Below are 27,924 nucleotides of genomic sequence, written 5' to 3' on the forward strand. Positions count from 1 at the left end.
AGCTTCTCGAAGCTCCCACAGCTCCAAGTCAGCTCCACCTCTGCACCAAAACTGAGCCAATCAGCTGCACCTCTGCAATAATGTATTTAAGAAAGGATGTGGTGAGGACGAGTCACACTTGTGAGGAGGAGTTGCAGCAGCTGCATGGACACCAAGGTCATCAAAGGAACGGAGGAAGAAAGGAGCGGGGAGGTGCTGGAGCAGAGACTCCCCTGTATCCTGTGGTGAGATGACAGGGCGGCTCCCCCCGCCACCCATGAAGATCTACAGTGGAGCAGACGCTGATTTATGGCTTATGAGGGGCCTCTCATGGATGACCAAGGTGATTGTTCCCAAACAAGGCTGGGATCTTGTGGGAATAAGTAGCCCCTGCTGTTGTAGTTCAGTGCTGGGAGGATTGCAGCGTGCGGGGGTGTCCCACGCCGGAGCAGCTTAGGAAGGGCTGCAGGGAGGGACTCCAGTTAGAGAAAATTGATTTCCTACGTTGGAGCAGTGTAAGGAAATGCTGCAGCCCATGGGAGGGACTCACGTCGGAGAGGGTTTGTGGAGGACTGTCTCCTATGAGGGGGGACCATGATTTAGCAGGGGGAGAAGTTCCAGAAGCTCCCCCCACCAAAGATGGAAGAAGCAGCAGCACTGACTGCACACACCACACCCCCCCCCCACCCCCCACCCTCCCCCATTCCCTGCCCCTGCGCTGCTTTGGGGAGGAGGTAGAGGTATCAGGAGCAGAACTGAGCTCGGGAAGAAAGGAGGGGTGGAAGGAAGGTATTCTCAAAATGTGGCAATGCTTCTCACTGTCCTGCTCTGTTAAGTGTTATTTTTGGTGTCTGTAATAAATTTGTATTCTTTTTTTCTTCCCCTAATGAGTCTGCCTTTTGCTCGTGACCATAATGGGTGATTTGCCCCTTCTGGTCCTATCTCAAATCCCAAGTCTGGCTTATTTGTCCCTTCTCATCACTGGAAGAGAAGGGAGGAGTGAGTGGCTGTGTGGTGCTTAGTTGCCCTCTGAGCTCAAACCACAACAGTAAGTTAAAAAATAAATAATTGGGATTTAGAATCACAAATAAAAGGATAAAGGTATTTATTTTCTGAATAACTTACACCTCTGAAAGTGACAAGAGTTGTCATAAAAAGCAAAATTGCAGCAGACAGGAGCTTTCCCTGGCAAGTTGGGAAGGCTGCTTCTGAAGCTTGCTGGATTGGCATGAATGCTGTTGTCCATCTCAGCACGTGGTTCTGAAGAAATATATGCTATGGTGGATTGACAGGTTTGACACAGGAATTCATTCCTCACTTCTTCTGAGGCAAGGCAAGTCTCGTATGGTTCCCCTCTGCTGCTGGCAAGCTCCTTCTAATCAGTAACAAGCTCTTGGTTAAAGAAATCTTCAGCAGGATGATGATCTGTGCACAATGTCACTAATATTTGACATTGTGCTAATTAGTCCAGCCCTGAGTGCAAGGATTAGTGTCAGTCCCTGGGGCAAACTAGTGATAAAGCTCTAAGAGAATGTTTAAGCTAAATAATATTGGCAATGCAGATGGTATTAAATAATAGGAATGCATTTGAAATGGTGCTGTATGCAGCTTCAGTGCTAATACTTGCAATAGCTTAGAACATAATCTATGTATTAAATAAATGCATAAATTGGATTTGCAAATATTCATGGGGACAGAGGGCTGGAGAAGCCTCTTGGGTTTTTGAGTCCAATTCTCTGTTATCACAGGCCCAGTGTCATTTAATCCCTCTCATAAATTTGTGTCTTTTTCATATGTTTAAACATGCTTCTCCTAGGATCTAGAGGAGGGATTTGAACTATCTGTCATCTCAGTTCAGGTGTCTGCTTTGAACAGGGCAGGAATGAAATCTGAACATCACAGTTGTATGAGTATCCTAATAACTGTCATACTGGTGGCTTTTCTCTTTCTTACATTCCCTTTCTCAGTTCAATTGAACTGTCATTTCTGCATCCCTGGAGACAGAGGTAAATGAAATTTTAATGTATTAGAAACTGCAAGTAAGCTACATATAGTTTTTTACCTATCTTTATGAAGACCTTTAACAAGATTCTGGACAATTGGTTGACCAATTCAATTTTTTTGCACCATGGAGACAAAAGATAGATCTGAAAAAGTCTGGGGTGACGTGCTCAGTTCCTGAGAGTCTGGATAAGCCTAGCTGACTACTGTTGCAATGAATAATTCACCTGTCTCTAAATTTAGCTTTGATAGCTTTGATTGTGTTGTGAGCTTGAAACATACTCACATACATCATGCACAGGGGCTTTAATAGTCTTACCCTTTCCCCTCGCATAAAAATGCCCTTCTGACCTCAAATTCTTCTCCAAGTGCATCACTCTTTCAGCTGTACCAAAGTGTTAGGATGTACAGTCCATCAATTTAGGTATCTCAAAGATTTTTTTTTTTTTTTAAATCTTAAAAGACTTTTCAGAGGCTCCTGTGAGATCATGTAGAAATTCCAAGGACACCATCTTGTCTGGCCTAGGAAAAGGTTAAAGCTGAGATACTGTTCTTGTTTTATAGACTATCCAGTGATTTTACTATAGAAAGGCATAAATCCTCCTCTGAAAAGAAACTTCTAATTTTATTACAGTAGATTTGTTTAATTAAGGTCAACATTTATCCTATGCTCCCTTACGCTTTTCTGTCATCTAGCTGATGCAGGGGAGGAAGACTTCAGCATCAAAGTGAAGCCAGGTTTGGAGGAAGAGATACTATCTTTCAGTAGACCAGTAATTTGGTTGGAAAAAGCAGATGACTTTACAGGCATGTGTTCCCTTCAGATTCAAATATAAAAGTCACAGAAACAACACTGGGAGAGAATACTGGCATAAAAATCCTGATGAGGTTATGAGTGGAAGCAGAAAAGATAAATGAGCGTGAACCAGGAGACCATAGCATGGTATCGGTGCTAGAGCAAAAGGAAGATGAAGTTGCTTTTGGAGATGGGAAGAAGGAAGGTGGTTGTGATTTATGTCAGAGAAGAAGGGCTTGAAGCTCCTCCAGAAATGTGGAGGGAGGTAGAAAGATGCAGACATTGAGACTAGGATGAAAACAGAGTTGGCTGAGCAAACAGCCTGGGACAAAGAGCCAGGGTAGCATGTGAAGTGATAGCTGAGGCTGGAGGAGGACTCTGGAAAAGAGGAGGTGCATCAGCTCTGGAGAGAGAGCTGAATATGAAAATAAGGAATGATTTGAGGTACAGGACATGGATATAAAACTAAAGTAAGAACAAGTTGCTCAGAAGAAGAAAGAAAGTCTGGGCTCCAACTGTAAACCTGAGATGTAGAGCTGGGGTTGAGAAAGGGAGTGAAGGACAGGGAGAAGACAATACTTGGTGTGGGGGCACAATGGAGTCTGAAATTCAGCAAGCTATGGAAACATGGGGAAAAAAATCTGCACTCCCTAGAGACTTTTCATGTCAGAACCAGAAAACTTGAGACGGCCTAGTCTCATCACTGTGTACTCTACCATGGGTCAGTTAAACTACCCCTGTTGTTGGCTACCCTGCTAGTGCAAATGGCAGAGGAGTTTTGTCTACTGGATTACAACTGTGGCCGTTCCCATAAGAAGTGTCAGGATGAAGTTTCTGGGTTCATCATTTGCTGCATTGGAAGCTCATCATACCATACTAAGCAAGCAACTAAGATTTAGGCAATGCCATAGTCTAGGTAGCCTATTCATTATGATTTGCTTTCCTGTAACTATGTTTGCAGTCATGAAACAAGGGCACCAATTAATATCAACTGTACTGTATTACTGTGGTATAGGTATGAAAAATTAAACCAATGCTGCTTTATTAGTATAAGAAAGAAATAGCTTCCAGTCAAAAGAGACCCGATAATCAGCTGTTTGAAGGCTTTGCGTACACTTTTGAGTATCTTGGAAATGGCTCCTTCCCTTCAGTTTTTAAAAAGTAGTTTGGTAATTTCTATTCCAGCACTTGTAGTAGAAGACTTATTATGTTGTATAGGAAAGACACAGGCCTGGAAAACTTGTAAATAATTTCAGTATGTTTTGATTAGGTTAGGGATGCAAAAAAAGATTCAATAGTTTGATTATAAGGTTTCCCTGGTGAAAGCTAAGAGGGGCTCTATTACAAATCTTAATGGATGTCAAGCCTCAAAATCCTAAAGTTTTCTAAATTCGCCCAAGTGTAGTTTAAATTAGACCATCAGACTTGTTTTGAGTGAGAGAAAAAATAGATATAAATGAGCTTACGTGCTTAAGTGAAACAGAGATGATAGGGCTGAAAATGTTTCTGTAATTTTAATGGACATGAGATTTATGTACTAGGCAAACTACATTATAATAGAATTTTCATGAATTTGTCTTCTTAAGAATTTCTCTCTTTTCTCCATTTGTCTGCATGGATGTGAAAGTCTATTAATAATAAATATTATTATACTGAAGATTTTTTTCCAGTTTTGACCCACTGAGCCAAATGAAACCTTTTCATGATAAATCAAGTGCAGAGGGAAAGATACTGCATGTGTAGTATTTCAAGTTGCCAGGTACGAGAGCCTGATCTCTGCTGTAATGGTGTGAACAGTGGGTAGTCTAGGGCAGGGAAACAAAGCATACAGAGATGCTAATTCAACTCAGCATGTACATTTGGGATTGGCTGAAATAGGTCCTTCAAAGTCTGCCTTCTTCATCCATTCAGAGAATTTTAGCTTCTTTTTGGAAGATGCTCTTTTAGTAGTAAGAAGCCACTGAATGTCTGATATCAGACCCAGAATAACAAAAGATAATTTCTTTTTTTCTCACTTTTGTCTTGACTTCAGGAAAAACATTCATTGCATTTTTGCAGCTGCTAGAAATATCTTGCCTGTTTGAGTGCATAGATTTATAGCAGTGTTTAATGAATGAGTGGCAGTGGTTTGCTTTATCAGGCCTAATAACCATCCAGACCTTTTCAATAAAGCAAGGTCAAAGTGAGCCTTGCTAATGCCTTTTTAAAAAATGAATGCTAGAATATAGATTCCAAGAACAGTTAAAAAAATCAGCACAGCTGGCTGTAAAGCCTAAAACATTTCTGTACTAGTCACAGCTCACAAAGATCACAAGTGAAACAAGCTTGATAAATTCAAGTGGATGGGAAAAGGAAGCTTCTGGAGGCAACATAATTGATTTTCAGGCAGTTCTGCTGAGTCTTCAGGAGAAAAAAACAGGCAGTGGGATATATGTTGTGTGTCAGTATAACATGTTTGACGTAGCAGCTCAGTCGGACAACAAAGTCAGATGATTTATGATTTTGATTTGTCTAGTGGGAAATGACACTGGTCATTTAGGAAATTAGTAATTTTTCTGGACGTGAGACAACCAGGGATGCAGCAGATCAATCCTGTCCTGGAGACTCCCACTTCATGAAATGTGGCCCTGCCACTGAAACACATTGTCACATCTTCTTTCCAGTTGCTCAGCAGAGAAAAAGTTTTCCATGCTAAGCAACAGAACATGTGTCTATATCAGTGTAGGTTTGTAAATCAGTTTTGAATCCTTTGGGAAGATATACATCACTTAAATGCAATTAAAATACAGCATAATTTGTAACTCTGGTTTGCTTCATGATCTGCTTTAAAATGTAGATGTACCTAAGATTTGTTGAGTCAGATATGTATTTGGGTCAAACTGGTGTCAGAGTGCTGATTTACCTGACAGCTGAGTCAGAGTGACTTGATTGTGGACCTGGATTTCTGAATAAGAAAAGAGGCATTCATAACCTTTTTATTTGTGCTCCAGCTGGTAATGAAGCACAACTGCTTTGTAAAACTATAACAAATGGGAAAAGAATGAGCAAGAAAGAGAACATTTGTGTTCCCACTACTATGTACAGATGGTAGCCAGTCTGAGCTGTAAATACTCCTGCACTATAAATCTCTGCATAGCTTATTACTTATAGGCTGTTCTTAAACAATATATCAATAAAAGTGTATTGATATATAGATTTTTTTCATTCAAATATGATGATGCGTAGAATTGTAGCAGCAGAATGTTAACTGTTAAATTGAATGCCAAATAATGTTAGCAGGAGAGAGTACAAATGAGGAAGAACTATACTGGAGATTTGGAAAGAGTAGACTTATCTTTCACAGGATGAAAACAAAAATATTGGCAAGAACTATACCAACTGTGACTTAATGCTGGTTGAGAAATTATAATGGTCAGAGTTTCCCAATTAGGATGCTAAGGCTGGGATGTTAAATACTTATGTAGACATTTAAAAAATAGTTTAATGCTGACATTCCACCTTATCCCCCAGAAGGATGATGAGCTACAGATTTTTGGAAACATCAAATTGGTCTTAGTGCTTGATACTTCATGTATCATGGTTTTGTTATTCCCTTGAAGATTCATTTAAAATGCTGTGTATGTATCCATTCCTTAATCTTTGGAGAGTGAGAATGTGAGAGATTATGATTTATGAGTGATGAAGAAAATTGATAGTATATTTGCCTTGAGTTTATATTTAAAATGCAAGTAGTTTGGTGTTAGTAGCTATTGGTGGTATTTGGCTCCTTACTCAGTATACCCAGATGCAATGCACTGAAAATGCATTACACCATAAAAGCATATGTGACTTTTTTTTTTTTTTTTTTTTTTTTTCATTAAATGATTATTTTCCAACAGGAGCTTGTAGCTGAGGAAGAATAGCTACTTTGAGAAATAGAGTCATGAAGACACTGATGATCTGTTTGGTGAGACATTTGGGTTTGTGTAAAATTGTTAATGTTTAAATTTCACCCCACAGAACATCATACCATCCAGAGAGGTAAGGTCATCACAAGAGCTCATTCTGAAATCAGATTACGATTTTAGCAGTCTCCTGATAGCCAGATGAAATTAAACAAAGGGGATAAAATTCTATTGTGTTAAAATAAGAAATGAGGACAATATGTCAAATCTAAATCCAGAGACAACTCTCTTTAAAGCTGGAAGTGGCATCTAATTCTGTGATTTCATTCCAGTGTTAGTTGCTACTCATTATAGTGAAGCATGCCGTGTACTTACAAATGCAGTTTCTTTTTCTGCCTAAGTAACGTCCATAGTCAAGTCATATTTTCATTGAACACACAAATCCCTCAAATTTATTGGATTCTTTGGGGGATTTTTTTTTTAAGACTTTGTTTTTATATGACTAAGCAGCTATAAAACTAGATTAAAAAATCTGTTTTGCAAGTTAGTTGTGACTGATTGGAAGCAGTACATGACATTGGCTTTTTTTCTTGTTTGATTTGGTCTCACTCCTACAGAACTGGGGGGATTCCACAAGGTAATTGGGGGTTTGAATTCCTGGAAGAATAAAAAAGGCTTGTGGAGAATATTACAGGACAAATATGTGAAAGATTTACAGGAACAAAGACTTTTCTTTCCTGAAGCTTGAGAGAAAAGTCAATATCAGACTATAGTGTTTATGATGGGAATGTTTAATTTTGATATAGCCACTTATAACTGTCTTATTCTAAGAAATAGTCTTGATCAATGAGTTTTAGAGTACATATGAAGAAAAATTGTAAAATACAGTTTTGTAATGAATATCTCTGACTAAATTTTTGCAGTCAGTGAGATGGTATGCATTTAATACATAGATTAGCTTACTTGTCAGAGTATTGGTAAGAGGAAGACACTGAATTAGTTATTTTTCAAATAATTTGTATCATATTCTGAACGATAAAAAGATGAGGCTTAAACTAGCAGATGTGAACAGGTGTCACTGGAAATAATTTGTAATTCTCCAAAGTATAGAAATTTATTTTTGATTTTTCAAAATAATCATGATATTAAAAAAAAAAACCACTGCTTTCCTTTTAAGTAGTTTGTTATCCAACAGAAAAGTTACTGTGTTTTGAGGGTTCTGTTTAGCATGAATGATCTGGTGGGAAAGCAAAGAACTCATGACTCTCTAAACTCCCCAAGTCTTGTTCTGTTCAGGAAAAGGTAAGTTCAGAGAAATTTTATCTTTTGTAATGAAAGCAGGATTTTGGTTTCAGTAGTGAGCAAGCCGTCAAATCAGGTTTCTTTAAGAAATAAAACACAATCCTTTTTATGTGACAGCGTCCCTATAGTTGTATTTTTAGTCTAAGTGTGGCAGGGAGCATTATTGGTTTTTTTTTAATTGTTTTAAATTCCGGCAACCTCCATGTATCAAGTGTCATAATATGCCTGTGAAGATATTTATTTAAAACAGCATTGTCATCTTTTTTCTTTAAAGGCAATTCTGTACCTTCATTAGAGCATATTACATGTTGTATTTCCAAGGGCTTATTAAATATTCAGTAGTTTTCTTTTTCTGTAGTCAAGTGTGTCAAGGGCAAGCCTTCTAAGTCCTGGAATGAAACTCAAATGAACTAACTGAACCTTAAAAGCTGCTATTGAATACTCACATTAGAAAATATACATTACACTGTGAGGGGATTTGAAGGAGGAGGTGTTGAGATCCAACCCCAGAACGAGTTGTATGTAGACAGGTTACAGACTCTTTCTGGGAAAATACTGAAATATTGTGAGAGATTTTATTCAAAACTTAACTATGAAACAATAAGTAAGGTTGACTGTGACTACCAACAATTAACTGTGCATTAACCTCTTCTCTGACTATGACCTGTCCATCTTGGAATATTTAATAGTGTGTAGAAATAGCCTGTTTTAAAGGTGCAGAATGGATGGACAAAGCATATCTTGAATATGGAGTATTATGAGTCAGATTTTATGTATGAATGACACACTTGAGTGTGAGGATCAATTTTGAACTCTACTGCTGTTTTATTTGGGCTGTATCTAAGCTGATAAACCTTAGAATGACTGAAGTCAGACCCTGGCTTCACCACCGGACAACAAGTTGTGCAGCAAGTCCCATGACTGGTTTATGTTGAAAAGGAAATTTGGTGGGGGTGAGTTAGATGTGAGCTGCAGTACTCACATCTAACCAGGTGCCTTTTCCTACTACGAGACTGTTGTCAGATCATTTGTAGCCATGATTTTTAAAATGACCTTGATTTCTTCAAGGCACTTTAGGAGCTATGTGCAAGGTAAAACATGGCATTAAATACAGAGATGTTCTGATAATCCACAGACTGCTCAATTTGCAGTCCTAGAATTGGTTGTCATTTTTGAAATTGCTTTAAGCTCTGAGCAATTCAGTTCCCCATGGGACGCTGAATTCAAAATAGGAATCATAAAGTTTTCTACTTTCAACAAGTTATGTGCAGGCATCTGACATTCACTTTAGATTTATGTGCTTCATTAAAAATCAGGTCGTAGATGATTAAACCACTTACTGTGAACATTAGTAGGACTCAGCAACAGAGCTTGGCTGGTGATCCCATCAACTAGAAAAGCTGGGAGCTGGAATCTGTTCCAACATTGTCTGAAATGTGTTATCGACACTTATGAACAAAATTGGGTGCACACTGCCTTCAAAATGAGAGCAGAGGGAATCAGCAGCCTACTGAGAGCTTTAACTACTTAATGAGGAATGTTCTGCGTGCTGTGTATTACATGCTGAACATTTTTGTAACTTTTAACTGCTCTCTTCTGGCAAAAATGAACTGAAACTTTTAATAATTAAATATTTATTAATTTCAACTTTAAAAAGGATGGTTTGGTGGCCCTGGAGTGTCTGTACAACGATTGTCTCACTTAGAAAATTGTTGTCCCTCAGGGGAAAAAAAGAAAACCTAAATGAAGAAAGATAATTTTATCTCGTTCATTGAAACAAACAAGAAACAACTATTTTTAAAAAACGTTAAAGAAATTAGAAAATTGTTCTGATTATTTGGATCATATTTGAAAATTTTTCTTCAACTTCTTTTCTAAAAAGTTTCAAACCATGTTCTTCACTGCAGTCTTTGGTTAGAAAAGGGGGTTGATGAAGCTGTTTTGCTGTATACCAAGGCTCAATTTCTGGATTTGTCTTGCAAGTAGTCAAAACCTAGGTTTTCAGAACTTCTCACAGTGAAAGGTTGCTAATGATTCAAATAAAAAATAGTCTCTTGCTGTGACCTTTCTGAAATGATGATCAGGCTAACTCTGTTTAGATTTTTGTACTTCGTAATAAAACCCCTGAAAGTTGTGTGTGGTACCCTAATTATTGTGGACATTAGGAGGACTGAGGAATAGAACTTGGTCCTATCCACCAGACAATTCGGGAGTTTGGATCTGTACTGACTTTGTCTGAAATGTAGTGCTTGCTCACATGAACAAAAATGGATGTGTTTTTAAAGGCTCATTTCCTTCAAAATGAGAGAAAATAGAATTAGAATGAAATGGAAGGAAAGCATAAAGTGAGGATAGCACATGACTTCTATCATTAAAACTGTTTGTGAAAAACATACTAGTCTTTCCAACACATTGCCTAGTATTATGTAATGTAATACTAAGGAAGTATCTTTGTTGATATAAAGTGAATCCCTAAGCATTTTTCTTTGACTGATAAAATGTTCCTTCTTGTATTGGCCATTTCATTTTCTTCTTGCATGTTCTCTGAACCCTCTGACTATTGCAATGACATTGCAGGTCTTCCTGTGTATGAGGTTTCATTGTGCTAGGTGCTGATCCAAGAAGTTGACAGTTTAAAACAAAATGCATAAAGAGATAAAAGGAATAAGTGTCTTTGCTCAAAATCAGTGGCGTATATGATATTATGTTCATGGTGAAATGTGTATGTCTCATTGTTTTACATTGCTATTAATGGAAATTGCAGGATTATCAAGAAAACTGTTACTAGATTAATAGTTTTTTCTTGACTTTGTTTGTTCTAACCTCTGAAAGATGATTGGCTTTAGGATAACAGAGTGGAATACTCAGCAGATTTTGGAAATGACTGAAAGTCTGTATCCTTTAAGGATAATAAAGCACCACTGAATGTAGGTGCACAGTCAAAAATTTCAATCTGCTTTGCCAAGTGCCAAGTGCACCATGGCCTTTCACAGTGTCAGTGTTGAGCAAAACAGTAATAAATAGCTTGTCAGACAGTTCAACCTGTAGTTATCCCTTGATTTTTGGCGTTTTTTTAGAAAGGATCTGAACTAGAATGGGCTCTCTGAAATACAGCCCAGAAACAGGTGCTTATTATTTACATACTATTTGATTCAGTGGCCTGTTGTATGCACAGTTAATTCTTATTATATCTGAATTGGTAAATTTTAGTTTTTCTAGGTTGAATATAATTTTCTGTTCTTTTCAGACAAAAAATGTTCACAGTTGTTTGAAATCACCAAAGTGTTGCTGTGAAAGAGGTTGCCCAATATTTTAGCTATTAAAAGTTCCCACCCAGATTGTAAACTACAGTGCTGACTTAGCTTCAGTGATCCTCAACCTCCACAGATTTGTTTGCTTTTTTCCTCCTTCACTGAGTAGAAAGATGCTGGAAAATGCTCTAGGAGCCTCCCAGGGGTAATTCTTAGCCCACTGGTGGCTTAGAGTCTGATAAATTCTCTATCCATGTTATGGAGAGGTTTTGCAAGGATCTGCTGAGATTAATTCACTTAGGATATATAAATCTGGTTGTATTTGCTGACTCTAGTTGTCTCACACAAGACAGAGTCTTTCTTGTGTATATTGATGTCAGGTGCCAGGAATAAATGAGCTATGAATGTGAAGCAATTTTGTAGTTAAGGCAAATGCAGAAAAGCCTGTTCAGTAAAAATCAGCCAGACAATGTAAGACTGTTTGCTTAGCTCGTGACTAGAAGTTCAGACTGGATGATAAGTGTTCAGTTCAGTTCCTGAGTCAGTCCTTTCTGAAAGATAACAGATTTAGAGTGTTTGTAATTGAAGGGCTTGGTGTAATAACTTTGTTTCATTGATTGAGGAAAGGAAGCCATAAACAAGCTGCAAGTCTCTGATATAGGTAGATATATGGGGTTTTTTGGTAGATAGATATATCTTGTGGGTCTGCATATAATAAATTTGCCAGGCCTGCATTGCAAATTTAAACTTGTTTCTCAGAATAAAAGCAATTCTCTCTGCCGGTTGTAGAGACAACATTTTGTTGTCTAACTAATGTTCTATGTTAGAAAAATGCAACCATTCAGTATTGTACCAGCTCAAATGAACTCCTGTGGCACATAATAATAAATCGGAGTGCTAAATAGTAAATTCAGTGATTGATACCTGAAGTACACAAAATCATTGTTTGCCACAATGCTGCAGCCTGGATTAAAGTGACATAACAGAGACATTCTTGCTTATGGCTGCTGTTTTGTCTCCCTTGTAGCTAGATTTTTTCAATGAGATTCAAGATTTTGGTGTGGTAATATACCAGCATCCCGCTGCCACGTTTTCTCTTGGCTATACCACTGGAACCCAGACTGTAAACTGCCATTTACAAATGGTTGGTAGTAGAGAACATGATATTTTTCTCTACTTGCTGGGTTTCTTTAAGGTACTCAGTTTAAGGTTGGGAATTAATGGATTAGAAGAGTGATACCTTGAGTGATTTGTAAGTAGTATTAAGGGAAACATAAAATTAATTTAGTTTATTTACTAAAATAAATAATATTAAAAAGGATGAAGAGCCTGCCTCAAGCTATGAGATCCCTATCATATATTTTAGTTTTACCAGCAAGTAACAGTTTAAAATTATAAAAATCCAAAGCCAAAAGAGTTAGTAATTTTCTGCCATTTTGAAAGAAATTTGTTTCTTTCTTGATATTGTGCAATGGTAAAATTTCAAACTGCTAGATATGTGCGGAAGCACATAGGCACTAGATATTTTCAAAAACCTGTTTAGGCATCTTTTTGTCTCTTTGGGCCTATAACACCTTCGAAAATCTTCAGGTCTTCAGTGAATTTTTTTCCAGGATAATATTGGCTATGAAATGTCTATTAAGATGAAAATCCAGAATAACAAACACATTGACAATATATTATAAGTCCTGGCTCAGGGAGGGATTTAAATACAACATCTATTCATGTACCATACCATTGCTGTTGGAATGCTAACATGGTGGTAATATATTGACACTTAAAAGAAGTTATCCATTGTAGCACAAGAACAACTGCCCACAAAACACCTTTTCATTTGGCATGTTTTAGTGAGTGTAAGAAAGTTTATCTCCCCCTCCAGATGTTTGGCTCAGTGTTAATTTTTATGAGCTCCTGTCCTGGGCATTCTCTTTTCTTAAATGCTTGACTGCGATGACTGGTAGAAGATCATGCCGTAAATGTTTTTAAGTCCTTAACAATCCTCTGTGAGGGCTGTCTCCAGGTTATTTAATTCTATTTATTTATTTATGTGCCTCTAGTAGAACTGAATTTATATTTCCCTATTTGTTCAGATTGTCCTGGATTTGTAACTTTGATAGCAGGACTGTGGATCCTAACACACTGGCAAAGCTCTGCCACTGCAGTGAGATGTTCAGCTAGTTTTACTCTTAGTCCTGCCTAAGAATATGAGTGATGGATGACTGTGAACATAACAGGCTGTACAACCAACTCTACCTGTAACATGGAAGGCATTTTCTATCAGTAAATATCCTGTTTGTGAATCACTGAATATCCAAAGGAAACCCAGCATTTGGATCTGTTCCTGGGACCCTCTGAGGTGCCCTTCAGGCCAGGTGTGAATTCCTGAAACATAATCTCAAGACCATTAGGGTCAGCCCCATTTTCCACTGTGTGAGGTGGACAGCCTTAAATCTTGCTGTGGCTAGTGTGTACGGGAGCTGCTTGTAAGGTACATTGACAACTGGAGGGATTTCAGATGATTTAGCACAGATTAAATAATTTGTTGCCACTTTCTGAATGAGTGTCATGGCGTCCATCACCAAGACTTTTCCTGCTCCCAGACTTCTGGCTTACATGTGAGAGCTGTTTGCTGCTCTTCTCTGGCCTAGATGCAAAGTTTTATGCATACGAATTTGAGAATCATTCAGGGATGAATAAGCAAAAGATTTATAATGATCACTGACCTCGTTAGTATTAATGTGAAGAGCTGTGTAGTTCTGATGTCTCTTTTCTCTTTTTGTTTCAGTTCATCGCCTTTGCCTCTTTGTTCTTCATCCTAGTTTCAATCACAACCTTTTGCCTGGAAACGCATGAGGCTTTCAATACTATTATAAACAAAACAGAGCAGGTCGTCAATGGGACAGAAACTGTGCTACAATATGAAATTGAGACAGATCCTGCCCTGACATACGTGGAAGGAGTCTGTGTGGTATGGTTTACATTTGAATTTTTAGTACGTGTTGTTTTTTCTCCCAATAAACTTGAATTCATCAAAAACCTCTTGAATATCATTGACTTTGTGGCCATCCTGCCCTTTTACCTAGAAGTGGGCCTGAGCGGGCTCTCCTCCAAAGCTGCTAAGGACGTGCTTGGATTCCTCAGGGTGGTAAGGTTTGTGAGGATCCTGCGAATCTTCAAGCTCACTCGGCACTTTGTGGGCCTCAGGGTGCTGGGCCACACTCTGCGAGCAAGCACCAACGAATTTTTGCTGCTGATAATATTCCTGGCACTTGGTGTCTTGATATTTGCCACCATGATCTACTACGCAGAGCGGGTGGGAGCCCAGCCTAATGACCCGTCAGCAAGTGAGCACACACAGTTCAAAAATATCCCTATCGGCTTCTGGTGGGCTGTAGTCACCATGACCACCCTGGGATATGGGGATATGTATCCACGGACTTGGTCAGGGATGCTGGTGGGAGCCCTGTGTGCATTGGCAGGGGTGCTCACCATAGCCATGCCCGTGCCTGTGATAGTTAACAATTTTGGGATGTACTACTCCCTGGCCATGGCAAAGCAGAAATTGCCGAGGAAGCGGAAGAAGCATATCCCTCCTGCTCCTCAAGCCAGTTCACCCACCTTCTGCAAGACAGACTTGAACATGGCTTGCAATAGCACACAGGGTGACATCTGCCTCGGCAAGGACAACCAGCTGATGGAGCACAACAGATCATCAGGTAGGACCCCACTGGAAATGCATGTCCTCTGAAAACACTTTATAGACCAGTATGTTTGGTAAGGGTCAGAAAGCAGCCAGTCTTTCTGCCAGGAGAAGATGTAGCTCCCACCCTTCTCCCCTCCAGTGTTTGCGTGTGTCAGTCTCACAGAGGACAAAATAGGTATAGCGATGTTCCCAAACCTCTATGTAGCTGGTCTATACAGTTTTGCTTGCTCTGTTGAGAATGCTTTCCTGCTGATGATATCAACCTTTTCTTTTGCCTGTTGTTTGTTGCGTTGTATGGATGTTTCTTGTTTTTCTGCATGACTGTGACTATTTGAGCAGCCACCGTGTCCCACCCTGTTGGACTCCATGGTGTTTTGCCTCAGTGTCTGTCTCTTGTGTCAGCTTTGCCTGTGCCACATCGTGGCCTGCTAAGCAAGATCCTACAAAGAAGCAGTCATTTAAAAGGAGCGGGTGCTTTACATCAAAAGCCCAGCACTCAAAGGAAATAAGAAATTATCTTTCTAGCTTTCTTTCCATTTGGCATTCTGCTTCCCTGGCTAGAAGAACCTCCTTTGTCTGTGTTAGATGAGACATTGCATGATATCCACTATTAATTGAATGATAATAGCATAGGTGATGTAAAGTGTGTAAAGAAAAATGAAAATGACAGCCCCTAGCAACATCATCATCATCATTAGTGTTGATTTTTATGATTCACATTACTTTATTTGTTAGAGTTCCAAATGATGGGTAAGGAGTATTTTGTGCTAATCGCTGTGAAAATGCATATCAAATGACAGCCTCTGCCCCGCCAAGCCACTGCCCCATATTCCATTTCTCTTCAAATTAAAGAGTAAATTTTATCTCTCAGTATAATTAAAATAATTTTTTTAGCAGCAAGGATATTTTTGTTTGCTTCTTGAATGTACTTATTCTTAAGCCAAGAACAATCTGATTAGAAAGCTCACATACCAGTCATTAGACTCCTGTTGGAAAGCTGCTAAAGAATAATAAGAGGAAAACCAGCTATGACTGGTGTGATTCAGTAATTGAAATCTATTTTTTAAAAAAGAAGAGTCTGGAAAATTGGTCTCTGAAAAATATCTGTCTTTGGTCTGTTGCTCTGCTACTGAATAATATTTATGTTCAAAGAAGCTCGGTTTCAGTCTCCGAGTGAGTGTTCGCAAAGTTAACACAGCTTTTTGAACATCCTAAATATATTTAAGAAGATGGAAACCCTTGACAGGACTCATGCTGAGGGTGGAATATAGTTAGTTTCACAGTGCTTTGACTGATACCCACTTTCAGACAACATCTTTAAAGTGTTAATCATAACAGTTTCTTCATGCCATCAGGTTTTACTAAAGGTATTCCGGAATAGAGGAGGCTCGGTGTGATCATAGCAAAGAGACACTTTCCTGTGTCTGCAGCTTTATTTACAAGGTGTTATAATCCTTGAAGCTAGAGAGAAAGCAGATATGCAAAAATGAGCCATTTTAAAGTGTTAACTTTCTCTTCAGTAGTGCTACCGCTGATATCATACACTGTAGCTTTATTTCTGGCAGAGAATGCTATTGGAGTCACTAGGAATTCTGCGCAAAACTTCAGGGCTGAATATAGCCCTTTACATTACCAGCTCAGAAGAACATATGCTCAGGTTTAAATGCAAAGGTAAAGCTGAAGTCAAAAATATGCCATTACCTGTTAGGTGCTGTACTGAGCAGAGATATTTTTCTTGAAGTGTGGCATGAATCTGAAATGGTAGATAATTTTAAAAGAGAGTCCTCTGGGAGTGCCAAATCAGGAGAGGTAAGAATTTTACTGTTTGACAAAATAAACTACAGAGACCAAAGACAGCATTTAATGTTGGGTACTTATGATGACAAGCAGTGCAAGTGTGATAAGTATAAAAGTGAAAGCTAAGTGTGTTATTAAACAGATTTTAGTGCAAACGTTGAAAATTTAACCCTCCTGGGGGAGGAGTTGTCTTTAAGATATGCTAAACAACATAAATTTAAAAATCAAAAATTACTAATGTGACCACTTGTTTAACAAAAAAGATAGCCAACATAGTAAATACTTGTTTGAAATATCCAAGGCTGACTGTACTCTGAAAAGTTACAGTCCATAATAGGCAACTAACTGTGCCTTGATTTGATTATTTCTTATTTCATGTTAGTTTACTATAACTTTACATGAAATTTAAAAGAACAGGAAAGTAAAAAGATCATTTGTTCTTGAATACAAAATATACTTTTTGCCATTTTGTACTGATTAATGGTGAATTGCAATCTTGTTTTCTTCTAATGATTTACCTTATAACTTTTTTGAGTGATGGGAATATCCGGCATTCAGCATAAGCTCTTTGTGATGTCTCATTTCCTCATTCATTATTGTCTGTAAATGGGCATGGTGCTTTAACCAGTGTTATCAGGTGAAGACAGTGCAGGAAGTGAGCAGCCACTCTCACCTGGTGAAAGGCTCCCTCCCATCAGACGCTCTAGTACAAGAGACAAAAACAGAAGAGGGGGAACATGTTTCCTACTGACAACAGGTGATTACACGTGTGCTACTGATGGAGGGATCAGGAAAGGTATGGACTTCTTTCATTAGATCCTAAAAGGTTACTCAGCAATGTGCTTGTGAAAAACAATCTTAAAGTAAAATGATGTGCACAATGCTCTTAGAGGAAAAACTGTACTCACAATGTATCTTTTTTCTTTATTCCTAGTCATTCTTTTCCTCCTTTCCTTTTAGAAACACTCATCTTCTTTAGTCTTCACAAAATGTGCTTGATGTTGGACCCTCATTCCAATTGTGTCTTCATTGTCTGTTATCTTTAATGGAAAAGCCTGCAATTCAGACCTTACTCATTCAACCAGTCATCACTCAATACCATTTGTCATTCTAAAAGACAAATTAATTATTTAATAACTTTGGTCTGCACTTAATAACTTAGTAAAAATTACAGCTGAATGAATTACACTTAAAAGGTTGAAATGTCAGAAGTAAGCAACATTTCTGTTCTGGACACAACAAAGCATATCTCATGAGACGTTATTTAGATTTCTTTCAAAGAAAACTTTGAATTTATAATGCCACAAAATGTTTCCTCTTTGTAATATGCCACTGATGCTAAAAGGTGACTGTCTACCCCAAACAGAATTAAACTACAGTAAACAATATTTGATCTTGCAAAGTGCTACAAATACCTTTCTAGTTATTCAGCCTCTTCGAGTTTGATTACTCACTGTTCAGTAGGATTGGGTTCCCCAGCCGGAGTTTTCAAAACCTTCTGTCGTTATATGTATCATCCGTATGACTAGTGGTGTGGCTACCCCATCAGGCCACAGCTGGCTGTAGCTGCAAACCTACCCTCAGGACATAGCCCCAAAATCAGCAATGCCAGTGGTAGTCTTGCCATTTCCTTAGATAATAATTGCTTTGGTTCCTTGGCAAATTGCATCATTCCAACAGGTTTCACATTCCTGAGTGTTGATGTGTGGCCATTCACCTCAGAGTTCATCTGCAATAGCCACATGACATTGGACAAACAATTTTGGCTGAGATTTTCAGATTTTCTGTCTTTTCTTTTTTTTTTTTTTTTTTTTTTTCGTAACTTGCTTTGTGTACAGCAAACATAGCTGTTCCAGTCAGCTGCAGACCCTAAAGGAATTCTTTTGGGTTATTTTGCAAATGCTCATTTTACATTTCAAAAGCATGAGCTCAGTAGGTTAAACCTGTGAAGGCAGATACTCAACCAGAGTTCAGTGTATACAGTATTTGTAGAATATTATTGTCTCCATGCTGCTGTGTTTTACATATTCCTATATATAATGTTTAGATTAAATGGGACTTTGTTGCAAACGTGTTTTTGCATAGATTTAGGACGCTTTGCATTGAGCGTATATCTCACACTGTCTTCTCAACAGCTAGAATTATTTAAAATATCTCCAATGTTAAGGGTCTGGTTTTCAAGGAAGTCAGGAACACCTGAATAAGGCAGATTGCCATGCCATCTTGCAAGATAAGGTTATTGACTTATTTTAGGAATGCTAGTATAAGCATTTGGGTGCTGTTCACTTGAGAATAACCATGATTAGAACAGATCAGAAATAATAGAAGTTACTCATCAACTACTAAAGACATATTCCTATAACAATAAAACGTATTTTATACTGGGAACATGTGAACATTTTCATTTTGATTCAGGAGAAACTTGTTCCATAGTTTTTACTAGGAAAAAAAAAAAGGGGGTGGGGCTTGAGTTCAGAACTGACAGTTTCTCAGTGAGAAGTGTGCTCTTTGCTGAGTCTGATGATAACCTTAGTCTAGGCTGAAATGTTTTAGCCACTGGATTTTAGGTTTATTTTATACAGAGTAGGGTATTTATCTCATAAGCAGAAAACATCTTTAAGTAGCATCCAAATGGTTTTCAAAACTTGAATTTAATTCACACATCAAGTCTACTACTTTTTAATTTTATTTTTTCCCTTTCTTTTGGTACATCCTTCCTGTTTTTTTGGTTCCTTGGTTGGTTCTTAGTTGTGTTCAATGGTCATTTATTCTGAGCTTTTTTACATTAACACCTTATTTCCATCTCTAAGATGATATTGATTCAGAGCTGATCCAAACCCCACTAAAATACCTGGAAAGTACTGATTTTGGATCATGCTTCTATCTCTATTCATCTTCTGTATCTGGTTTTCATTTTTTAGGGGTTCCTGTTTTCTTTATCTTCTTTACTATCTTCCTCTGTCAGTTCTTTGCTTTTATCGTTAGAAAAGCAGCAGGAAACATATTTTTTTAAAGAATATTTTCCTAGTTTCTGTGTAAAAAGTTAACTGATTATTTTGATTTTTTTTTTTTGTAAGCTTGATGTTTAAAAGGGAGGTTAAATATATACACTATCATTGTGCTTCCCCTCAATTCCCACTTCAAACATGATTCTTTCTAATATTCCTAAATGCTGATAGAAGCTCAGAAACTAGAGGCTTTTTTTGAAATGTATCAGAAGTCTGTGAAGCATCACAGTCTAGCCTGCCCTTGCAATCTGGAGATAACATTGCACATTTTAGCAGACATGTTATACATTTGCTTTAAGTATAGTTTTACAGTATGCAATTCTTGATAGCTAAGAAATACGTTAATTGTCATTAGGGGAGAAACTAAGATAGGATTTTTCCTGAAGATGCTTACAACTGTCTCTTAACTGTCTGTTATCTGGACATCTGGAATTTAAGGCAGTAACTATTTCAGTCAGAAGAAAAATGTCATGTGACATTCCATGTAGTAATTAGTTGCATAGTCATCGACATTTTATCATTTCTATGGGCAAAGTCTCAATATTTCACCGTAAACAATTTATACGTGAATTTCTTAACCTGGCAAGTGCTTAGATGCATACTTGTCTTCAAGGAAATGGGTAGTGCCATTGAAATCAATGAAACTTCTCATGCTTGCAGTGCAGCATGTATCCATGTACTTGAGGAGTGAGGTCCTGTCTGGATTCATCTTCATTGTATTTCCTTGCTGGTATCTCTCCAGATGGATGGGTTGATCCTTTTCTTCGTAAGTGGGCTTATTCAGGTGCTACTGAAAATACTTGAGTATGAAGATAGTGATGCAGTGAATAGCAATGCTTTTTTGTCGTTTTAGAGCATAGCCTCTACTAGGTGAAAACAATCTGTATGTAGCAAAAAGTACGTAGCTAGAGCTCACGGTGTACGTGAATAGAAATGTCTGTAAGTGCGATGTTCCCTCCAAATTGTGAAGCATTATGTGATTGCCTCATTTAATGTTTATTTGCTTACTACTTGCTTATGTGAATTAATATAATTTATTTCATTTGAGTCAGCTGGAGAAGGGGCACAAATACAATGTTTTAAATTTTCCAATCAGGAGGCATTTGTAAATATGTCAAACTCTGCCATTCTATTATATTTTAATATTAGTCTCAAAGTCTTAGGGTTAATATTTCTTTTCCATATTATCATTCAATCCTCCACAGAAATGATTTACTCATATTGTCTGCAATTTATCTGTTTTTTATTTTATTTCTTTTTAAAGAAAATAGTCCTTTATTAGGAATTCGGTTTAACAGAGATTATATAATTCCAACAGTTTTTATAGTCTGTCTTGATGGGTTTTTTATTATGCTTAGCCAGATAGCTCACCCAGTAACCCTGTTGGGATCCTTTATCTTGCACTCTGTGTAACCTGCTGAAGCCAACAGAGCAGCACTGAGTGCAAGATGTGATGTGGCAGAGCAGGTCAGACCTCTTGTGTGAGGGTCTGTTTATTTTTCTGGAAAAGAATAGCTGCATTAATTTGTGAATAATTTTATTTACTAACGACTTTTGGTAGTAATGTGTCTCAGCACTGAGTTCTTTTGCAGGCAGATTCCCTCTGAGTCCCAGATAGCTCCTTGGATTACATTACATTGTATTGTTTGTCTTTGTCTATTTTTTGGCTGAATTCAACTGATGTCTGTGCATTTTCTCATACAAGGCTATGAAAAATCTCGAAGCTTAAACAACATAGCTGGCTTGACAGGCAATGCTCTGCGACTGTCTCCAGTAACATCACCCTACAGCTCACCTTGTCCTCTAAGGCGCTCTCGGTCTCCCATCCCTTCCATCTTGTAAACCAGATGGCATCAATCGACTACATAGTATTAATTCAAATACTGTTTACCACATATTGGAAATAAATGTAGCATTAACCATAGGCTCCACAAATATGGTATAACTCCTGCATGGTATAACTGTCAGTAGTAAGAAATACCACTTGGGTAGCTGAAGATTTTTATCTTGGCTTCTAAAGATTACCTAAGGTAGCACTTCTCCTTTTATCTACTATATTGTCCTACTTTACTGTGGCAATAAAAGGACAGTTAGTGGATGCCGTTGGCCAGTATATTCAATAAATAAGCATATTTTCAGGGAGATTTACTTAAAATAATGTGCTTCCAACTAATTATCAGTCACTCCATTGAACCTCCATTTCTCGTGACTCTAATCCATTCTGAAGATGTCTGGAATCGTGTCGTGGTTGCACACAATGTGACTTGGGTCTGCTCATTTGCATGGACCATCCTGTCTCCATCACCTGACAAGCAGTGTTGCTGATCGCGGAGACCACAGAGGGCTCTGGATGTGTGTTCTCTCATTGTACCATCCTGCTGAAATGAAAGCACTGATAAACTGGTCTGCATGTGGGATTGTTTTTCTTTGTTTAACCTTTTCTTTTATTTTTTAACAATCTATTTGTTTATAAATGGCTTTATTTTGTGATTAACTTACTTTGGTACTGGATTGCTGTATCAGAGTTCTGAATGTCTCCGGTTGTTTGCACACAGATAACTGCAAAGAGGTTGTCATTACTGGTTACACGCAAGCAGAAGCCAGATCTCTTTCTTAATGGCTTGGGGAAGGCACAAAACATGCAAGAAAGGTAAACGCCATCCAGACTTGCAATTTTAAGCTAGCAAGTGCTGCTTGGTACTGTAGTCATTTCTCTACTCCAGGGTTCTTCACCATTTTCAGAGGCTGAGTACCAAGTAAAATTGAGAAGATTATTGGGGGCTTTTTTGTACCACTGTGAGAGGGTAGTAGTTCTCAAATTGGGTTTTTGACCAGCCTTATACCTCTGGCTCATGAGCTTCAAAAATTTCTTCAGTCAATGTTTTTTGAGGTGCTTTGTCCTATATGTTGTTTGTCTGTCTGTTTTGCAACCTGTCTACTGTATTCTCCATCTGTCTCCATAAAGCACAGGGATACTGTTAAAATGCCCCCCTCTTTTAAGGTTAACTAAGGACATTTTTCTCCTTTTCTCTTTTTTCATATGGACTATACTTATGTGTATAGATATAAATATATATATTTTTCAAGTGCAAGTTAGTATTGTCTAGACTAACTCATGTGAGCACTCTGAAGATTTTTCAAGTGGGATTTAGTAGCGGCTTTACCGTACTGACCGGTTGCCTATTGCATCAATCTTCCTCCTAGCAACCAGCATTCATTACAGTTTTGAAACTGTATCTCCTCCAGTGGCTTTTTCATTCAATATTAACTTCTGTTTATGCAATAGGACAAATGCAGTGGCAGATTTAGTGTTCTGGGCTGGTGAGGAAAAATCACCCTAAACTAGAGTTTTGGAACTACATGGGGAAGACAATAACAACTCAAATCTTAAGAGATCCTTGAGATTGTTGAATAATCCCTGATTGTCATGTTTTATTTTTTGTTAGGAAAAGAAATACAACTTATTGTTGACCATGTAACATGTTCTTCTGTATATAGCCTAGCCCAATAGCATGACCTGCATGTCAGAATTCTTGTACAATAATGTATTTATCAAAGTATACATTTCTGATATTTAGAGATGTACATTGAATTAGATTTGTTAAAATATTGTCAATAGAGAGATAACTGCAAACAGCTTTTAGCAAAGGAATTAATATAATATCTGGTGCTGCTGTTATATTAACTACAGTGTTGTACAGAATTTATCATGGATTTTTGACTGCTGAAAAAGGGACAATGGAATTTAGCCATACCAAGGACTGTACTGGAAAGAGACTGCTGCTGCTGAATGGGCCCTGATAAACAACTCACGCCTTGAGGAGGTCACTGAGACTTTACATGGAAGTAGAGCTTGTTAAAGAAGATGAAAGACTGCTCATAATTACTGCTGCCAGAGGAAGGGGTGACTAGTCACTGTTGATGAGTCAGCTGTAAATAAAATGTGTGTGCATGGAATATCAGTTTTTATCTATATCAAGGAAAGCTGAATTCAAGTCATCATTGCTAAGGCTCCATGCAAAGACCCGCACCCCTGTGTGTATTATTCCTGGTTCCTGCAGTAAGTTGTGCTGTGGATCATACAAAGACACACACTTAATAATGATAGTGATGTAAACTACATCTGTCTTGACTTCTGTCTTAATAATGGTATATTTTGCAAAGGTCACAAATATGAACAGAGTAGGTTTGCATAAATCCTTGCTTTCTCAGTTTGACATGACCTATATTTGTATGAATTCTAGTGTACATGCCAAGTCTTGAGTTCACTTTTCACTTTGATAGCAGAAATGTGACTGCAGACAAACATCACTGACTTTGTTCACAGCACACAGTCTTCTTTCATTGTTACCTCAAACTATAAGTATTAAGAGAAATAAAATTCTGGCAGCAAGACTATTTTGGTTTTTTTTTTTTTTTTTTTTTTTTAATTCAGAGTGTTGCAAACCCAACATCCGTAAGTATAAAAGATGTATTAAAATTATATGCTACAAATGTATATTTTACATAAAAGAGATATTCTTTGATCAGTTACTTTCTGTGATTTTTGTGGTAAATGGATCTAGTCTATTCTATGTTTATGAAGCATTGTAGTGCTACGATGTGGTAATTATGTTCTCTCCATCCTATTCAGTGGGAAATTCTCCAGAATCTGTTTTGTCACCCTGGTGTCCCGATTGTAGGGACCTGTCCCAGTTGTGAAACTCTGTATTGTGGAACTTCTGTGAACATGTCAAGGTGCATGCACAATCCTGGTGGAAACCAGTGGAAATGTAATACCTGAATTGGAGAATAAAAGGCAAAAGACCTGGGGAGGAACTTGGAACATACCTTCTGAAGTGGCTCATGCGCTTTCTTCTTTAGCTGTATCGGTCCCCTGCCTGCCACTGGCCATCGCAATTCTCAAACCAGTCTCCTGGGGTACATGAGAAGCTAATTCAAAAACTAGCATGAGCTGGCTTCTGAAACGATTCAAAATCTTCCTTCTTAATGACCCCACATCTCAGGTGGAAGTTGTAATTAGGCTAGATATTATCAGACTCAAGGCAGTTTTATTGCATCTTGGTGTGAAGTTAACCTAAAAAGGAGGTGATAAATGGTTGCCTAAAATTCCTAGTTCAGTAATGTATTTGGGGCAGCCAGTGAAATCACCGAATACACGATCAGAGTGTCTGAGAGGGGTTAGGGAGCTGGTACAGCTGTACCCATGATCTGAGAGGCTGTTACCTCAGTATTTTGGAAAAGGTGCTGGAATGTAAGAAAGATTCCAGAAAACAGGATCGATAGGTGTTCAAGTTTTGGAAAATGTTATAGTGACATACCACAAAAGCTCAATGTGCTGAGTTTGCCCAAAGGTTAAAAGTTGTCTGTACTGTGACCTGTGAGCAGTACCCATGTGAAGAAGAGATGTAGTGGTTAGCCAGCACAAGTCTCCCAGCCAGCTACAGTCATGCACGTCTGATGTCTGCCCCCAAGCACCACTGAATTTCTTCAGTGATACACAGGGATGGTGAGGAGCCCCAAATGGCGTGCAGACAAGATGGTGCATTGTTTTGGGCATGACTGTAGAAAACACAGCCAGATGGTGTCTGACACCTTCTACTGTCTCTGGATTGTAAGGAGATTAAGCGTGGATGAATCTTCACTGACATGGGACCTCGAGTCCAGAATATCCGGATTGCAGCTACTGATTTTTCTCATAGAGAACCAAGCCCATGCTTAAATGTGTTCCTTTAAAACACACTTGGAGGACAAGCTGATGGTGAATCTGTTAACTATTCATGTGTTTTGGGACTACAACCCAAATTTGACTCTTCTAAGAGGAAGAGTTGGCTTAACCCTCAAAACTAGTCCCATCCCATTCTCCTGTTTCTGGGCCCAATGACATATCCTGCTCAGAAGAGGGAGACAAATGATTTAGATTCGGAAATCTCCAGTGGAGTGGACAACAGTGAGACAAGTCTCAAAGTCTATACATAGACATCTATTAATTTCCCACAATGGATTAATTGGATACACAATAATTGACTGAAAATATAACAAATTATGGCAAGCAGTGTGATATATCTTGCATTACTCAATGATAACAAGGAAAGGGGGAAAAAGAGAAGAGAGAGAGAGATAAAGATGGAGATAGAAATAGAGATCACTGGTCCAGGTTCCTGTGTTGGTCCCATCGACAAGGGTTCAAGGATGCATCTGTCTTCCCTTCCCCTTCCCCTTCCCCTTCCCCTTCCCCTTCCCCTTCCCCTTCCCCTTCCCCTTCCCCTTCCCCTTCCCCTTCCCCTTCCCCTTCCCCTTCCCCTTCCCCTTCCCCTTCCCCTCCCCTCCCCTTCCCTCTGCTTCACTTCTGTTAACCTTGCCCCTCCCCAATTTATACACACTTTCCTTGGGTCCCTCCCCTAGGTCAACCTACATATTGACGTATCACATGCATGGGGAAGAGTAAGGTGCTCAATGGGATGATGTAACTACCATGATCTTGTTAATCTTCATTAGCATGTGCAGGGTTTGAACTTTATTATGGATTTTGCAGGTAATGAAGCAAAGGTCATTCACGAGACAGATGGCCCCTGAAAATTTACAGGATGCACCAGAGCAGAACCATCCTGTCTCCACAGGGCTCCCTCCTCCAGCCACAACCTGTGCTATCCAGGCAATCTTATCAGTTCTATCTCCACTCTATCTACCCCATGACTGTAGTTTCATTATTTTTGAGTGTTTGAGACATTCTGCAGCTCAGAGGGCTTCCTCTCCCCTCATCCCTTATCTTTACCAAGTCTTGCGTCTCGCCATTGTTCACGCTTCCCTCAGGCTACTTCTCTCCGTCCTTGTTTCGGGGAGTTACAAGTCATCTCTTACATCCGAGAAGAGGTGAAAGTGCATTTTCATGGGAGGTAGGCCACCAAAGTTTAACTTTCTCAAACTGAGGAAAGCTTTGAACCTAGCTAGAGTTCAGTCTTCAAGGTAATGCAGTTCTTATGGCTCAAATACTATGTAAAGGATGTACATTAATTTCCTCTTTTGGCCATCCTTTAAAAATAAATTAGATACACTGATCTTTTGTAAAGGGGGTCCTCACAGTGTGATGTGCTTACACAGAGCAGATCTATCCAAGACCTGAGAGCTGTGTGAGTGTGGGTATCCTGGGGATCAAATATTCACCAAGGGGCAGTTGTGGGCATTTCTGGGCCTACTTTAAGACTCCAAAAACTTATTTAATCCTTGTTTAAGTAAGATTTGAGGGTTAGAAGTCAAAACTAGATAGTGTTAAACAAGTAATGAGTTTAGAAGCAATGCATCCATTAAGACAATTTACAAATGGCTGTTGCTTGTTTGCTTTTTAAAGTTGTAAAGTCAAAATGTCAAAAATTAGCATCTTTTTGAAAGATAAACTAATGCAACAGCAGAGTTGGTGCAGAGATCAAAAGCTGTGATGTGTTGTGGAGATGAGCAGATTATGGGATTGTCAGACTTTGAACACAGTTATTATTCTTATGGGGCCTCATGCAGCCTTGAGAAAATATTGCTGTTCCAATGAATTTTGAGACACTATTATGAGTGTTATAGGTGTGTGTTCTAAACTGGTGCCAGAACTTCTAAAAAGCATGCAGCTAATGATAATTAATACAACACTGTGTCAGGGGGCTTTTTCATGTGTGAAACAATTATTGTTCCTAAAAGTTCTCTTACAGAAGGTCTAGATTAAATTAAAACTGTTAAAAGAGAAGGAAATTTAAGGAAGCCTCTGTTCAGGTTGGTCACTGAAAACTAGAGGGGGAAGGGACCAATCTGATATGAGCAAACTTGCCAGCATATTTAATGGGAAGATATGAATTTTAAGTCATGAAGGAATTAACTATATGAAAGAGGAGGGCATTTTATCACCAGAATAAATCATGCAGAAGTCAGATAAAGGAAATTGGAATGGAAAACTGCTACTAGAAAGAGAAAATGAATATATTAATATGCTGTATTACAAGCAGTGGCTTGAATGATTCCATAATAGAGCCTTTGAATACTAACTGCTTGAGAAGAAATGATGAAAAAAGCAAAGGTTTCTATCAGGTTAAAATTATCAGAAATATTAATATTTTTATACTACATCTTTTTTCCCTTGCAAATATTTGTTATTTATTTAACTTCTAAAGAGACAAGTCATTTAAAAAATGGTGTGTTTTAAAGTTGAGAGTTGGCTCATGAG

General features: G+C 38.3%; 1 protein-coding gene across 12 annotated transcripts in view; it reads left to right on the forward strand.

Moving 5' to 3' along the window:
• The window catches only part of KCNC2 (potassium voltage-gated channel subfamily C member 2), a 105,563-nt gene extending 81,013 nt beyond the window's left edge, over positions 1 to 24,550 (forward strand). For 6 of the 12 annotated variants that reach the window (XM_042792906.1, XM_042792905.1, XM_042792908.1 and 3 more), the window contains 3 exons: positions 13,999 to 14,929; positions 17,342 to 17,509; positions 21,427 to 23,521. In XM_042792906.1, coding sequence (XP_042648840.1) covers positions 13,999 to 14,929; positions 17,342 to 17,509; positions 21,427 to 21,563 — 1,236 coding nt within the window. In that variant the 3' untranslated portion in view covers positions 21,564 to 23,521. Of the gene's footprint in view, positions 1 to 13,998; positions 14,930 to 15,255; positions 17,316 to 17,341; positions 17,510 to 21,426 lie in introns of those variants that run through there. The other 6 variants (XM_042792913.1, XM_042792912.1, XM_042792911.1 and 3 more) reach the window with 6 other exon arrangements.
• The last annotated feature ends 3,374 nt before the right edge of the window (positions 24,551 to 27,924 follow it).

Source organism: Tyto alba, unplaced genomic scaffold (genome assembly GCF_018691265.1).
Source record: "Tyto alba isolate M040663 unplaced genomic scaffold, T.alba_DEE_v4.0 Super-Scaffold_2, whole genome shotgun sequence".
In the NCBI taxonomy this organism is placed as follows: Eukaryota; Metazoa; Chordata; class Aves; order Strigiformes; family Tytonidae; genus Tyto; species Tyto alba.